Raw genomic sequence first — 17,655 nt, 5'->3', positions numbered from 1 at the left:
ACACTGGAAAAATGTGTCACGTTACCAGGCCAGTAGACGAAATGCGGTAAAGGTTTTTTTCAAGAAACGAAATAAGGTTGAGATTTTTTTTTCTCGTACCCAGAGTGAATGGGAAAATTGGGATGTGTTAAAATGTGAATGATAGTCCTGAAAATAAAATTCAATGAGTTGCCCTTTTCTGTGCTCTGGCAATACACGATGCGGCATTAAAGGGGCCTGTGCTTTCAATGGGTTCTCCTGGTCCTGCAAAAAAAATGTAGTGAAACCTGTGCTTGCTATCACATGGCCACTTTTCTTATCATGTTCTGTTTATGCTCTGTAAATACTTAACTTGTATTTTTCTGCTTCATAATGTGCGTTTACCTGGCAATTGTAGCTGTGCATTTGGATCAATTACACCATATATACCAAATGCTTTTCCATGCATTTGTGGAATGAATGTGTAATGGAATCATTTGTGTAACAATTTGTGTAATAGAATGATTGCATTGTTGTCATATGGTGTGGTTGAGGTCAACATCACCCTGTGTCGGTGCTCAAACAACAAGTGGGTTCGTGAACATTTGCACTGGTGAACTGAGGTAGTGAATTAATGAAATTCTGCATACCCATGGTGGTTTACCAGTCTCTCCATGGGACTTACCTTTGCTGACATCCCACTGGATGCTAATATCTTATTTACCCTTTTCAAAGTGTATATAGGTGTCAATCTCTCGATATATGCTCATATATAATGTTTTGCTCTTTTTTGTGTTCACAAGATGTATCCCGGTTTCCTACGAGGAACATTCCTCCCAATTAAGAAAGAGACATGCCTTACAGAACAGTGACGCCTTTGAAATAAATAATATGTATTTTTTTGCAACAAAAAGGGAAGAGGGCAAGTATAAAATTAGAAAATCGATTCCGGCATGGAAATTCGGCATGGCGACATGGGGCATCCGAAAAGAAAGGAATGATTGTGGGGTTCCGTGCGACAGTTCTCGAACACTGACCTGTTGTTGTTATTGTGACTATGGTGATACTGTTGCCGCTCGCCGCCAGGCAGGACACACAGATGGCCCCAGACACGTTGTCTACAAGACGCCAATTGTGTTGGGTCTGGTTCTTAGCGTCGGGGAGTGGAGGGGGGGGGGAAACAAAAATTTGAGAGAGAGAAGGAAAAGCACAAGTCGCCGACTGTTGCCCTGCGTCCAGTTTTAGCACGTGGGAGCCTGGCCGTGGCGCGCTGATCACAAGAGGGTTTTCTGTGCAGGAGTCAACAGCGCTAGCGTGCGTCTGAGTGGTGGCAGCACAGAGGGGGCAGTGGATGCGCGTGCCCTTGCTGCGTGTAACCGCGCCGAAGTAACTGCACTGCAGGCGCCACATATTTTTAGCAACGCGGGATTTTGAGGGACGTGGCCCACGGCCATGGTGTGACCTGTGCCAGAGCATGCCCTTCTCTTAAACCCTGGCGAACGGGAGAAACGCATCCTACTCAACGCACACACGCGCGCGCACAGTGGGTGGGTGCCACTAATCCCATGCCAAAAAAAAAACCTCTTTTCGTTCTCAGCAATTTGGATCAGCAATATCGGTCCTGATTTTTTAACAAATACAAGAGTAAAAAAAATTAGCTCATCGTTACATTGCATTCTTTCAGCGTTTGCATTCAGATTGTAACGATTAGAAAATGTAATTTTTTTTTGTTTCTGTTGGGCTGTAATGCTCACAGCTGCTTTTCTCTCCTGGCTGCCGCTACGATGTCAACGCTCCAATTCTCATCGCCACCGTGTCTCTCTCTCTGTGTCTTTCGCCCCACCATGCCCTCTCCGCCTCCACCCCTTCTCCACGTGCAGTGCTGCAGAGCTATGAGAGCGTGATCGACGCCGGATCGGAGACGGACGAGGAGGACTGCCTGCAGATCGCCGAGGATGGGGCGGCCCCGGGGCCTCCGTCGCCTCCGCCGTCCCCTTCCTCGGCGCCGGCCGCGGTGGTGGCGGCGGCTGTGACCGCGGCGGCCGAGGCGGAGGCGAGGGGAGGCGAGGAGCCCGGGATGGACGGGCAGCCGGGCAGCACGGCCCTGGCGGCCACCGGCGCCCCCGCGCCGACCCACGGGGGAGCGGTGGGCTTCCCCAGCCCCGACCCCGGAGCAGTGCTGCGGGAGGTGGCAGAGCGTGGGGGCGTGGACGTGCAGCACACCTGGAGAAGCAGAGATGCACAACCCTCTCCTCACTACAGTGAGTCGCGCTCGAGGGGGCGGGCGGCGTCTCGCTGCTCAAACGAGCACGGGGGTGGGGGGGGGGAGTCGCGCGCACACACCGGGTGGTGGAATTTGTCTAAACTATGCACACTTGTGCTACGCCCATCTCTAAACCTATATCAGCGGTTTGCCTTTAGAGGCTAACCCCTTTTCCTGATGACGACCGCTTGTGTTGCGATCGAAACGTCGTGGTTTTTTTTATTGACTTAAATTTGTATTATAATTTTTCTATCTACGCGACTTTGCCGAAATAACCAAAGAATATGCAGTTTATGGAGGCAATTGAATTAAGTGGTAGGATTATGATGATGATGACCACTGTTGACGTTCACTTGAACCTTGTGTGACCCAAAGTGATGATTGGTCAATTTATGACCTTCCAATTGTGTGAAGCACTCCAACTTCAGTGCCACTGGGTGCCACTGGGCACTCTCCGTTTTACTTCCAGTAAAGTTGTGCGCCACCTGTCAGCTGAGTAGCATGTGATTAATCACTCGGCTCATGGCCCCCTGACAAAACCGTCCGAGCGATGGTGGCCACATCACAGTGGTGGTGCCTCATCAACGAATTGTTGTGGGGTGCAGTGAAATTTACCTTGCCGAAACTCTCCGAGCTGTGCATGTTTTAGCTATGGCAGAGTCGTGTCTGCTGCGCTTTTTATCTACATGCAACCTGACTTAGCTGCTGTACCCGGGTCGCCCTTTCAAAAGGGAAAGTACCAGTGGGATCGCAACCGTAAAAAAAAAATAGGAGATCGTTCAATCAAGAGTGCCCAGCTCGTATCTGGGATTGTTGCAAGCCAACATCCCTCGTACGTGGTCAACCTAAACCCACCATCGCTCGTGGCCGCGTCGATGAGTATCTCTTTGTCGGAAGTCAACAGTGGGTGTCCTGTGGAGAGATTGTCTCCAAGTGAAAACTCCTCCACTGGCTGTGGGCCTCCACAATGGATGAACACTGCATGAGTTTCTTTATATGGCAGTGAAAAAACCTTGGAATCCTAAATTGACTTAATTATGTCTGACTTTTTGCATTTTCTAGCATTGCATATTGCGCTGTAATTGAATTATAATTAGTAAGATCAAAAAAAGAATGCATTCATAATTGGAAATTATAGATTCGGTCTGACAAATAAAATGTTATCGACATGCAAGGGTTATTTTTTAAGATGCAGATACAACATCGTTCAATGTAACTGGAGCATCAACGTTTTTGGTAAAATGTGTTTCTTTTTTAAGTTTACTAACATGTTCGGTGAAGCAGCAGCAGGGATATAAATGAAATGCATCTGTCAAATGCTACACCCAGCCCATGTACCTATTCCTGCTATTGAAAGACATTTCCTTGTACACAGAATAACATTGCATGATGGTTCAGTTTTTTGTTGGCAGTACTCGGCTTGTGGTGCCATTTCCATAATTATGACTCTGTTTTGTCTGTGTGCTGTCGTGTTACTTCACATCATACACAGCCCATTGGGCTCACGCAAATGTAATGCCCATTCTAAAACTAAAACAATGACGAGTGTTCCCACCTGAAAACTCCGTGGGGGTCACAGAACAAGGCCGCACTATTCCCAAAAGAGATGTCCACGTAATGCAAACCACATGTGTAAAGTATGAATTATGCCGGTTGTAGTTAAACCTGACTATTGCACTATTATATTGGCCACTTGGCTTGTAAACAGGACCCGTGAAGAAGACGTGCTCACTTTATCAAGCGAATACGAGCAATTCATTTTCTGGAGTTCAGGTTTGCAGTCTGTCACGAAGGTCAGCTTAAACATATGGACATTATTACACGGAAGCCTCTGTAGGTCTGCGAATGTGCAGGGTTTCTCCGTGCCAATTATTGCCACGAAAAAAAATTCTTACTGTTGTTTTCCCACCTGATGATGATTGCTTGTGTTGCGATCGAAACGTCGTGATTTAATTTATTTTATTTTATACCTACGTGACTTTACCGAAAGAACCAAAAAGTATCGATCCCTGCAATCACGAAAACTTCAAACTTCAAATCTAGATTGAACGTTACTTTTTATTTTGAGTTAACATTGCTTTAACTGGTTTCACATGATTCATATTCTCGTCATTCTAAGTATTATGTTTTCTTCCTGAACCTCTCTTATCTTGACCCAAAAGAGATAAGGTGATATTCGCAGCAGGGATTTAGGCATTACCTGTGCAGCAATGTAGTATTTATGTTCTCTAAATGTGCTGTATATAAAAATAAAGTAAGCCTCAATAGCTTTAACATACTGTTGGGGCAAGAGCTGTTAGTGAGCACACATATACGTACATGTCTTTAGCCATGAACAATATTTTACTCGTAAACTGTAACAAAACGTGCAACTATTGCAAATAATACGTAATATACGAATAATATACAAACACTGCATTGGTATTGGACCATAGCATTGGCTAACGTTCGCCTCGCTTTTCAAACCACGTCAGGGAGTCTTCAACATTGTAGGCAGGGTTGGAGCTTTGGGATTTATGTTCAACAGTAGGTCTCGATGTATAGGCATGGTATTTGTGACCGTTCTATACGGAGATTTCATCATCCCACTGCTAACTTCAACATGGAGATACTGACTGTGACAAGGATAAATGCGTGAATAAAAAAAGCCAACGAAATTAAACTTGTGCATTTGTTCAAATGGCAGGATGTTGTTTTCGTATGAATAATTTTAAATTGGAATACATTTAGACTGGGCGCCAATATTGAGACGTACATACGCTGGAAACAAATGACGAAATGTGCAGTGGACACCTACGACCTATCTGCCCATGGATCGTGGTGATGATGATGATGACATACGATAGACAAGACATTTTTCCTGTCTTAAAGAGCCATTACTCTGACTGGTGCCCACGCAATTGAACTCGCTCTTACAAACTGTCTACTTACTTATACAGTGCTGCAAAAAAACAAAGACTCCTTGATCCTGGGCCCATTGGATGAGGTCACTAAAATGTAAATAGAGGGTTGCCGTGACACGTGTATTTTATTTGAAAACAAATCCGAAGGCTTATAATGAGCACCGTCGAGGAGAAGACAGTGCAGCGAGGTAGATGACGCATCCTCTCATTATCGCATTTTAATTTTTCACGTAATTGCAATCTGCCTCTTAATGCGGCTCACGTAGCATTGTAAAGTTATTTTGACATTTACAGGAACGCTACGAACAAGAGTACACACACATGTTTGTTTATTTTTCACGCTGGTGAGGTTGCTATGTGAGCAATTTCGAGTTCTACCAAATCTAGACATTATATATTGCTTCCGAGGACAAAAACGCGTGCCAGCGTTAAGTATAAAGGCTGTTTGGGTTTTTCGAGCTCTGTCTCTTACAGTGTTCTCTGATGACTCACGTTTCACCGTGGTAATTTAATCTATGAGGTTTAATTCTTAAGGAATAATAATACTTCAGCACTATAATACTGCAACTGATATCGCTTCTATTCCTATTGCTAGATTAAAATGTCGTCATTTATTTTCACACAATGTTATCTAAACATTAATTGCAAGCATTACATCTTTATTCATAACGAAAATCCTATTCTTATACCTATTAACCCGAGCCCAATTGCAGGCCATGGCTAACATCAGTGACAGAGATATCCTGAGGTCTGCCCCCTTCACCAACATGCACTCACAAGTGTGGTAAAGTTTGGATAAACAACCCCCATAACTGACATGGTCTGAAGCGGCCTTCATCCAGCAGTTGATTTGCACGGGGCTGTAAATGACTTTGTATCATCATTAGTATAACTAAACTTACGATTTTAATGTTGACTTAAAGCTTTCGTGGCTGCAGGAATTCATATTATTTGGGTCTTTCGGTTATTTTTCTATCTAAGTGGCTTGACCAAAAGACCCAAAGAATATGAACTTACAATTTATTGTATAATTGTCAATGTGACATTTCAAGTTTTAAGATGAATAAAACACATTATGAGTGTAACCCTCCAAGATGCTCCTTTTAACATGCATAACCAAGTGCATTTTAAATCATATAATAACAAGCCATGTTTCCGTATGTATGTTGAACTTCTTTCGCACCGTACGTAGCCAACCCTTACTTTATTTCCAAAAAAGCGTTTTAAAACGTGAGTGCCATCACACGCACGTACACCGTGTGTTTACCCCTGCCGCTGCATCGCTCACGTTTGCCATCTCAGACCGCGACGCACAGCTAATGGGTTTATTCACGGCGTCTACAACTCGCTCGCCCACAGCCTGCCACGAGCGACCCAGGAGCACCTGCGTCTGTCCGTCAAAGCATTGATTATAATAATTCACCAATGGGCCTTCTTGCTGTTTGTTTATGTGGTTTTTTTTGTTGCCGCTGCCAGTTTCGTCTGTCTGTCCGTCAGCCTGTCTAAGTTTGGAGCTCCTGTTTTCCCTTGTCTTGCGTCGCTGTGTCTCGCGATCCGTGGTAAAAAGCCCGTACGCCCACTCCGGTGCCTGTCGCTGAGCCATTCACCGAGGACAGCTTTGGGGAGTTAACTCTCTCCAAGTGGTGCGATAGTTGAATCAGATTACCGTGACTTTACCGAAAGAACCAAGAAGATGAATCCCTGCAGTCACGAAAGCTTTAAATCGAAAAAATTCAGATTACCGAAGGCAAGGCACTTATCGGTAGTCCAGTATTGCTACTTGTTTTTCACTACCATCATCATAGTCCTGCAATGCAACAGCCCATTTAGCCCCTGTGCACGAGATGATTTCTTGTCGGTCCATCTCCGGCAGTGGACGTGTTCACTGTTGTGTTCTCACCTTTCTCTGCCACGCCGTTGTCGTTTTCGCAAGGTGTGGTCAGAACATAGAGAAAACGTTGGCGTAAACTTAGAACTCGGTAGATTTGATAGTTTCAGTGGGGCCTATGGAAATGTCTCCATGTGTGAGAGGACAGATCTGTAAAGGTACATGCCATGAGATAGGAGAGAGTCTGTACATTATTCGTGAAATAGATGAAACCGCATTTTCCGAAATTTTGAAACTGAATGCTAACGCCTTCCTATAATGAATCGCACGTAAAATAAATGTATAGAATCATTACTAGTAAATACAATATGGTATTCAATTAACATTTGTCTATCCTTTATTTAATGAGTACATTGTTGACTTAATGGGTTCTTATCTGCTCACAATGAAAGGAGTTGATTGAATTAGGCAAGCGAGAGTTAATTGAAATTTATTATCACTTTGGCAAAGAGATCTGAGTAACCTTAGTTAAGTATAATAATTAATTTGTTGCACAGCACATTCATTCACAGGCCTTTTCCTAATTATGAGCGTTGGGCTTGATATGGGCACATACACACATGTACATGAATCCACGGGATCTTTAACGTCCACTTCAAAGCACACGTTTTGTATTTTTATAATCACGAGATAACTGCACGAATTGAACCCTCGACTTAATACAAAGTAGCCAAGCGGCAACAGTACTCGAATTAAAGGGGCACCCCGTTCAAATTGCACAAGTCATGTGAAATCTTGTCGCAGTCACTTGGGGAGTTTTTTTCTTACCGTATAAAATATGTCGTCCAGAAATTGGAGGTTCAATCTGTAGGCGTGGCAGTTGAAACAACATTGCACATTTATTAAATACCCCCACCTTTGTCGACCCAGCAGTACAACTAGGTACACCACAAATATTCTTGGTTCTTTCGGTAAAGTCACGTAGAAGGGAAATAATAAAATAATAAAATAAAACAATACAATTCTCACGACGTTTCGATCGCAACACAAGCAATCATCATCAGGTGTGAAAACCACAGCATGATGATTGCTTGTGTTGCGATCGAAACGTCGTGAGAATTTGATTGTTTTATTTTATTATTTTATTATTTCCCTTCTACGTGACTTTACCGAAAGAACCAAGAATATGAATCCCTGCAGTCACGACAGAAAGATCGCGTGTGGTTGGGTAAAATGTGGGCACTTCCACCTCTTCCAAGTTGGCTGGCCAGCATGGAGGAGTAAGCCAAATGTTTATGTGTGTGTGCATGTTTGAATTTCTTTTGCACCTTCCATAGCCAACTGTGCTAATTGGAGGTGCGAGAAATATCCCCTCGAGGAGCCCTTAGAATGGAGGCCCTTCCACCAGCAGTGGTGTGAGCAAGTCACTTCAGCGCTGCACCTTCACCTTATAGAACATGGCACGGCAATCTGACTCGGTGTGGACTGTCAGTTTGTTTTGGAATCGAATTGATACCGATCTGAATTGGCTTGGTTAATCAGACAGAGCAAGCGCGGATTGAAATGTTACCTCGGAAAAATAAGGATGCTTTCTGGTCAGATAATATATATAATTTTCTTGTGATTTGATTATGCAGAATATATTGCGACAGCAGTATAATCGACAGAGGCTTTAGGAGCAACGTTGCGGTGTGTAAATGCGTTTTCTTTCTGAACCATTGTATAATGTTAGACTTGATAAAGACTGCAACAGTCGTGGTTCAATCCAATGATCGATTCTTTTCTAACTACTGTACTGTGGAGCGACAGTGCACACCTGCAATCCATATCTTGGGAGGCAAATAGTTCAGAGTTCACACGCAGATTTGTGAAACTCCAGGGCTGCGTGCTGGGAAATAGCTCGAAGTATACTGGTGGGTTCGTGAACCCATTATTGTTCAGCGTCTTGAGATGCGGTTTCATTTTGATGGCAATATGAAGCCAAATTGCATTGTTGTTCCATCTTCTAATATCCCTTCATATGGGTGGTGGTTTTTTTTTGTTGGTACTTCAGTTTTCCTCCCACATGCAATACACTATTTGAATTCATGACCCTCCAAATCAGTGAGGCTTTGTTAGATAAAAAAAAACCCTATATATTATATAAATAACAACAAAAACGCATGTAATTAACTGTTCTTACATCACGTCTATATATTGCAAAACAAATTATTGCTCAATAATTAAAATCCAATCCCACTGAATTAGTGGAGTCAAACATCCGATTTTTGGATATGACCCTAATCACCTAATTGGGTGCAATTAAACCCACTGCACTCATAAAGTTTCACATAGAAGCTGGAACTATGTTTTTAATGCACAAGTATGTTCATCTACTTTTCCACGTCATCAGTTCATTTGTCTGTGTGTTTGTACATCTATGTATAGGTGCATCCATCACTCCGTCTGTCAGCCTGTCTGTCTGTCTGCCGGTTTGTCTGCCTGCCTATCAGCCTGCCTGTCTGTCTGTCTGCCTGCTTGCTAAGCTGTCTGTTTGAGATAAACGGAGCAGCACCGCACCATGCCAGGTTGCTCCGCTGGGGGTATGTGTCTGTTGTGGTCACGCCCCGAGTGTCAGGCGGGGCACGGCGCAACGCCTGCTCGTACATTCCACGTGGTAAATATAGACCTGGCAACTGGCCACGGTGGCCCCACCTCTCCAAGCCCAACCCCACCTATCCAGCCTCCTGTCCCGTATGCTCTGGTCCATCCATATCTGTAAGTTTCCCATTTTTTGTACCCGTACGTTGTTGTTTCTCTTGGTTGCTCTAAAACGTTCCTCTTTGCTGCCACTCAGTCAGGCTTTTCTTTTCTCTTTCGGAAAGAAGTCAATTGAGCGTACTCTGTGTACCGATGAAGAAAGGGAATAGAGTGTGACAAGGTGTCGCAAGGGGTCACGTTTCGCCTACGGTCCTTCGCTGACCATGCGTGATGAATGAACGGATGTATAAGTAGCAACTTCAAAAGCCACCTGTCGCGTTTATGATCCGGTCGTGTCTGCCGCGATCGTCTTGCGCTCCCCTTTCCCCTGCTGCTCTCCTCAAGTCTCTCACCCTCTGCTACCTGTCTGTTGACTTGCTGTATTACTTCCCCATCGTTTCGCCACGTGTGGGAGTAATATCAATAATCTTCCGGATGCAGCTCCTTGCTTCCTCATTCACACCCCACGTTGCTAAACGACGCAACGAAATCACCTTCCTCTGTGCTGCCCACCTGTCCACAACTCACACATTTCGCATTTATTTCGTAGAGAGAAATACTTGCCTCGACAAGAGAACTGCGGAATGGCTACCAATTGCTCATGGCCACCAATGGATCAGAAACACACACACACACACACAAAGACAAAGATCCCCCATATAGTCTTAGCAGACTGTTGGGGCAAGTGCTGTTATCGAGTAGCACCTATGAAGGCCGGCACGGCACACGAGAGGGGGTGTGTGGCCAGCACCACGCCTGGTCGCCTTTGTCTCCCTAGTAGTGATGTTTATACACCGAATCAGGCACTCATTTGAGGCTGAGTCAACCTAGGGGAGGCCGAGGACCGGTTCAGATAATCGTCACTGGTGTTGGTGGCCGTGAGCAGTGAATCGAACTCGGGTCACCGGGTTCACGGTGCAGCTCGCCAACCGCTGCGCCACTGCTCCCCGTGGGCACGTACACACACGCACCACGCCCACCCGAATGTGGGTGGCCAGTACCATGCCCGGCCGCCTTTCTTTCCCCAGTGGCAATGTTTGTACACACACCGCACCAGGTACTCATTATGAGGCTGAGTCCACCACGCACGCACGCACGTGCACGCGCGCGCTCGTTCGAATCTGTGAATACCGATGGCGATCGGGTTCAACAATGGGCCTCGACTTTTTGTGAGCGACTGCCCGAGAACAGGGGGGTGTGGGGGTCAGCAGTGCTGGGCCCCGGCACGAACGTTTTCCACATCAGCGTGCGTGGTCGTCACTGCCCCACAGTTTGCGTCGGGGTGCAGCCGTCCGCACAGCTGCACGCGCTGAGCACACTCGCCGCTGCTCGAAATCCCTGGCGTGGTTTTTTTTTGGATAATTTTTTTTGCCAATTTGAAAATGTCCTTTTGAGCAAGCGCTTTGGAGTGGGGGGGGAGACTCCCCGCTGAGCCTGGGCACACGGGGACAAGCATTCGACAGCCGTGAGGGGCTAGCAGCCCTCCCTGCAGAAGCAGGCACTCTACTCCTAAATCCTTGCCCAGGCTCCACCACTGAAGGCATGGGAATGTTATTATAAGTGACAAAAAAAACCGCAGGGTGAAAAAAGACCTCAAAAGAATTGTAACTTAAGTGTTAATGATGTATTGTTAAATATGCTCTGGTTGGTAAATTCCTGCTGCGCATAAATCGTCTCTATTTTCACGTAAACCCTCACAAGTTTTAAACACGCGTTGATGTATTATTATTTTTGTACCTCTATGTTGATGCTTTGTCCATGAATGGGAAAGAAACCCATTTTTGTTTTATTTTTCTCCCTGCAGCAATATTATCTCACCAATTGCATCTTAATTAAATAAACGCTTGTAATGGAAGACATATCGTCAAAAGTTAAGGTATATTGAATACAGGAATGAGCGTTTGTACACGTGCGGAGTCAATGTGTCTCCCTGCTAAAAGAATCATGGGCTAGTGAGGACGGAAAACGCTGAGGCAGCAGTGACGTCGTCAGTCTCCGATAAGAATTCCCACAAAGTAGTAACCATTTTATTGACTCAACATTGATGATGATTGGCTGGGTTTACTGGGATACACTTGCATTCCTTCGATCATGAGTGGGAGTCGCAATCACAGCACCACTTTGTTGCCTGCTGGCCAGTTGAACTATAGAGCTCAGAGGGCTTTACTTGGGAAATAAACTTCTGATTTTGAGATATAAATGAGTCAATACGTGAAATGAGGCATTGGGCTTCATCTTTCACATAGCCTGTTAACAGGAATGGCATGATCACTTGTCTAGTCTTAAAGACTTTCAGTGTATCGCCTTTTTTAAATTTCAAACATCCTATGCCATTGCATACAAACCAATATATCTGCATTCCAAGTTCCTCCGTGGTCTTGGGCAATATTTAGTGGCTTAATTATATAACTTATTGTCACAGAGCAAATACGTCCAGACCGTGATTAAATCACTACGTACGCTTGATTACTGCAATCCCTCATCCAATCTATGGACACTGACCTGGAGTTTAGAAAGATGCTCTGCTGACAAACCAAAACCAGTGGTAACTCATGCTGCCAGAGCAGTCCTAAAGGTTTGCATGACCCATTACGTCCACGGTTTGTTCTCATTGCAACGATCCGGGAATTACAATCAGTTGCAATTTCCACAGTACAGTAAAACCTTGGATTGCGAGCATAATTCGTTCCGGAAACGTGTTTGTAATCCAAAGCACTCGTATATCAAAGCACTTGTATATCTGTTGTCATCACGTGACGCTCGGCAGACAAAGCGTATACGTAATACTCGTATAGCAAAACCTCGCTCGTTTATCAAATTAATATTTATTTAAAAAAATTGCTCGTCTTGCAAAACACTCGCAGACCAAGTTACTCGCAATCCAAGGTGTTACTGTACTTTTAAAAGCATGCTTTTTTTTCTCTAACTCCGTCATTTGCAATTTGTAGCTGACATTTTTCGTTCTGAATAAGGGGTCGCTGCCCAAAGTGTTACCCTCCTGTTATTATGTGGTAGTATTTGTCATGAAGTTATTAGCACAAACAGTAAGCCTCTTAGAGTGTCTGTGCTGATAATTAATACCTGTACAAATTGCTTCACTCTTGAATTCAACGTAAATAGGATTACTCTTGCGTCATTGTTCACAGTGTGATGTGTTTATAAGAGTGGGCATGGCTTTTACGACCAAGTTTTACCACCTTTACCTTGGCTAACCAGGCTGGGGAAAAAGAAACGGCTGATTTTGTTTCTGACATGAAATTATAATGCACGCTTTAAGAAATAAACACAACAATGTACACGTACACACGCACATGCGCGTACATATGATAAACACACCAACCAGCATACACATTTCGTGAATCCTTCATTACTAGAAACCCAACAGCGGGTTCCAATGTACCAGCTCTTTTCAACTTTCACGTTTCTTTATTTGTAGTGAGAGGCGGTAGTTACGTAAATACATTGCAATATATGAGAATAGGTTTTCCCCTTTTTTCTGGCAACAAAACAGGTATTAAGATGTTTAAACACCAAACTGAAACCTTTTACAAGGAATCATGTCTGCATTAACCACAATACTTGTGGTCAGAATGTAAACAAAAACACACTGATAATATATGCATTATGGGAACCTCATTTGCCAGTAAAAATATGATAATTGGTTCTTTACCCTTCTATCTGGCAACAAAACTGACACCTTTTTACAAGGAGTCATGTTTGCATAGACCGCAATACCTGCAGTCATAATACAAACAAAAGAACATAACTCTGATAATGTGCACTGTCCTTAAAGTTGATTGATCCACACCAGAGAGAGCTTTCTCTTGAGCCTCGTCTCAAAACGGTGTTAGACCAGGCGATGCCAAAAGGTGTACTACATTGCAATATAATTTTTATTTACACCGCACCTACGTCTTTGTGATCATATCTCAAGATGCCCTTGCCCGCCTTCATCTGCAATGCGAATGTTGCTGAGTCGAAGTGACGGAGGTGGAGACTTTTGAGAAGTGGCGACTCCCCACATCTCGGAGCCTCGGCGTGAGAGGAGTCCCATGCAAGCGCCGAGGCTTCCGTGCCACTCAGTGTTGCCCCACAATGCCAGTTCTGTCGCTGCGTTTCCACCACCGCTGGGGAGTTCACCGGCTTGCCTTACTAATCACGCACACCGACTCGGCCTGCCATTCCCACGGCAGCATTGCTGAGTCGACCTGTCACCAACTGGGTTTTGGGAAGTAACATCATTCCTGTTTTTGTACTTGTAAAGCAGTAGACAGTACTGCACAGTAATAATAACTTCATTCCAGATAACAGGTTGACTCAAGCTCAATGATAGCGGCACTTTGCTACAATCGTGGGCTTTTGTAGTGTCATATGTGAGGATCGGCTGCTGCTTTCATTACATTAAGCCACGTTGCTGACTTGACCGTTTCACTTGTGCAGTTGTGAAATCACTTCGAAAACTTGTAATTAAAGTAATCATTAAAGGAATGCGCTAGCCAATGCTCAGCATACTTAATCCGGTTACATACTGAAAATAGTCAAGGAATCATTTAGGATTACACAAGACTGGCTTTAGTAATCTAAATACAGTAATGCTTGTAACATGTTATTCCCAGACTCTCCCATATGCACATTTACTTTTTATAGTTAGGCAGTTAATGTGGGGTGCCACAGTGGCCAGATTTTAACTCCCTCGCCTGGTACGCAGGAGCTTGTGAGTTCGATCCTGACCCTAACGCCCGTGAATTTGGAGTTTGCGTGTTCTCCCCGTGGTCGCGCGGACTTTTCTCTGGGTCCTCCGGTTTTCCCCTCCACATTTAGAATAAACATGCCTTTAGAGTATTTGGCTGGTATAAATGTCCACGTGATAAGCCACTTTGTTAAAGTATTAATTTGTGGCCAGGTCACTTCTGAAAAAGAGCAATATAGGCCAGTTGGCCTTATCTAGTCAAATGAAAATAGTTTATAGTTGAAATGTTGATATTGAATCCATATTTGAAGATACAAGCAGTGGCGAATGGACAGATTGAGCAGAGGGCTGGGTGTATGTGACCGCACCTCTGATTAGCATCGTTGGCTACGTACGGTGCGAAAGAAGTTCAACATACATACAGCAAGGAGGAGAAGACAGTCATAGTGTCGTGTGAACAGCAAAGAAGACGTTAGATCGGGGAGACATCAGTCATCAGTGCAGGAGAAGGGGACGAAATGTGAAGTCAACAGTGCAGGTCACTGGAAGTAGGGAATTCCAAACGGCCGGGAGCACACAGGAGATGATCCTCTGGTCCAATGAGCAACGCTGAACGATCGCAAAATATCCAGCGGGTAGAAAACTTCCACACTCGCTCAGTAAGCGTTGTATCGCTGCAGGTAAGTCCTGTGAAAGATTGCATTAGATGATGTGGGGACATGCTGATGGGCTGCTGGGATGGTGAATGCCAGTTATTCACGCCAGTCAGTTTTTAGGGCTGCCTGAGTTTGAACTCTGTCATCATTGAGTTACATTTCAGGCTGTTGTTACCAGAGCATGCTTTGTCTGCTGTGAAGTTAACATGGACAGACCCTGGGACTGCTTTTATCAACACTGCAAATTATCCACACTGACATATTTTGGGAATAAAAGCTGACAGCTGAACATCCTTGTAAGCTTTAAGCATGAGAGAGTTTATTTTCTTAAGACTTTCGTTGTCTATGGATTCGACACACCAACACGAATTCTCCACGAAGGCTATTTGTAATGTTTCTTCGTTTACATTTTACTCATTGATGAGCAGCTGTTCGTTCAACTAATCAACCATATTCTTTGGCTACATTTTCGCGAAAAATAACAGCGTTGTATCATCATCACCACCAACATTCTTCACCAGGCAAGAACCCACCGAGGGCCATGAAGTCTCTTTCACAAGCGGAGCTCTGCATCGGATAAGTGAAGCCAGTCCAGGCCTAGCGAACAGAACTAAAACAGGTCTCGCATTTAAATACTAACAGAGGGAAATTGCAATTGCACGGCGGTAAAACCTTTCAAGGCATGCACAATATTTAGCATATCAAAGAAGGTACAATACTCACGGATTCGAGATCTAATACGACATTATTTGTCAAGATATGAGTGTATTATTTCTCTCGTATTATTTCCCTTTTTAAACTTTTTCACCTCATGTCAGGAACTCAATACCTTCTTATGCTCCGGGGTAACTCTTTAATTTTGAATGATCAAGTTATATAAACTGACCTCAGTTTGTCTCTTGACATGGACATGAAACCTTTGTTCTTCGTCGTCGAATATGTATTTGTTAAAGCAAGGACGTGCTCGACTGGTTCAAATCTTTTGAATTCCATCAGCAGAGTCCGGCTTGCTAAATACTCCCTGTTCAACATAACAATAAAAAAAAATTGTGTTGTTAAAACATAACCATAATGTGCCGTTGTGGAGCATTCTGGGTAGTTAATATGCTCACCCTCCATCATTTGAGAAGGCCGACATTTGCATCATCTCAGTGAGCACATTTATCTTGAATACTAAAGGAAAAAACAACCATGACTTAAAGCTTTCGTGACTGCAGGAATTAATATTATTTGCGTCCTTCGGTAAAGTCACGTAGATAGGTTCAAACTAAATTAGAAAAATATCCAAAAACTACGACGTTTTGATCGCAACGCAAGTGGTCGTCATCAGGAGGAAAAAAGAAAACGTATTTCTTTTTGTATTTTTTTGTTCTTTTTGTTATTTTTTTTGAACCTATCTACGTGACTTTACCGAAAGACCCAAATAATAAAAAAAAAACTACCAACATATCTTCTGTTGATTTGAACCCCCAATCACCACTCAGGTAAAAAAAACAAATTACCTACAGCACAAACTTATCCACACTTCCTTTTTTGACGTTATTGGTGATGTCGCACCAATTCGCCACCTTTTTCGCTTCGTTAGACATTGCCTCAAGTGCCTGGGCATCATTGCACAATGGCCTCTAGATGCACTGTGCCTTGGCATTGCAGAAGTATCGTGTCAGAGACGGCGCAGCACACGGCTGCAGAGCGAGCAGCGTGGGGTGGCTGGTTCATCACCACGCCAAGGAAGGAAACTGTGGGAGAGGAGATAGAATGGGGCTTGACTTCTCAAGCACCAGGGGCAGCACAAGATAACAACAAGAACCCCCTTACTGTCAGCTTTTTTGTTGTTTATTTTTTTTGTCAGCAAGCGTATATATATCGTTCACAAATGTTCACTGTTTTCTGGGGAAAACCCATTCGTTTTGCAGGAAGCGCTGTGCTGCGGACTAATTAGGTTTGAAGATAGCCGCGTGGGCGGTGATGACTACTCGAGTGCTCGTATGATGAGGGCTGTGTGGAACGTCTGTGACGGCATTGCGGCTACTCTCCAGAGTGAAAGATTGACCCGGGTGAAAAGAAATCCTCAGAAGCCCCCCACGTACCTGACTGATCAGTGCAAATTAGTGGCTGCGTTCTGATCGCTATTAACCATCCAAGTGTGTCCTTTGTGGCTCGGTGCTCCACCTCGCAAATTGGGAAATGTTGAATAGTTCAAAACCCTAGTCAGAGGGTCAATGGGACATCAACACAATGATTCAAAAGCGATTGCAGTTTTATAGACGGTCAACAGGAGGTGTCTCATTAATTAATTCTTTCAAGCAAAAAGTACGAATCACGTAACATGGTTTTGCTATGGAGACCGTCTCTCACCATTACATTGATCATTTGAACTCCTTGCTTCATTCATTTCTGTCAATCGGGAAAAAAGCACCGCGCCTTTGCTGAATTAAGCAGGGAGACACTTTAACAATAATATTGCTTAATTTTCAATGACATAAAGATGGGAACTGCTCTGTTGCTCACAAACTTTAAGGTACTGTGTGCTTGGCTATCCTTACATGGCTATTTCGGCAGTTTGTTTCGAGAATTTTTGAAGGGATAACAGCGGTTCTTTGGTAAAGGTTGGTGCA

General features: G+C 44.1%; 1 protein-coding gene across 2 annotated transcripts in view; it reads left to right on the top strand.

Moving 5' to 3' along the window:
* ZEB2 (zinc finger E-box binding homeobox 2) overlaps positions 1–17,655 on the top strand; it is a 117,180-nt gene that overhangs the window by 70,207 nt on the left and 29,318 nt on the right. For both annotated transcript variants that reach the window (XM_078609271.1, XM_078609280.1), the window contains exon 2: positions 1,839–2,219. In XM_078609271.1, coding sequence (XP_078465397.1) covers positions 1,839–2,219 — 381 coding nt within the window. The remainder of the gene's footprint in view (positions 1–1,838; positions 2,220–17,655) is intronic.

Source organism: Lampetra planeri, chromosome 2, assembly GCF_965212315.1.
Source record: "Lampetra planeri chromosome 2, kcLamPlan1.2.h2, whole genome shotgun sequence".
NCBI lineage: Eukaryota > Metazoa > Chordata > Hyperoartia > Petromyzontiformes > Petromyzontidae > Lampetra > Lampetra planeri.
This window is presented reverse-complemented; position numbering and strand designations above follow the sequence as displayed.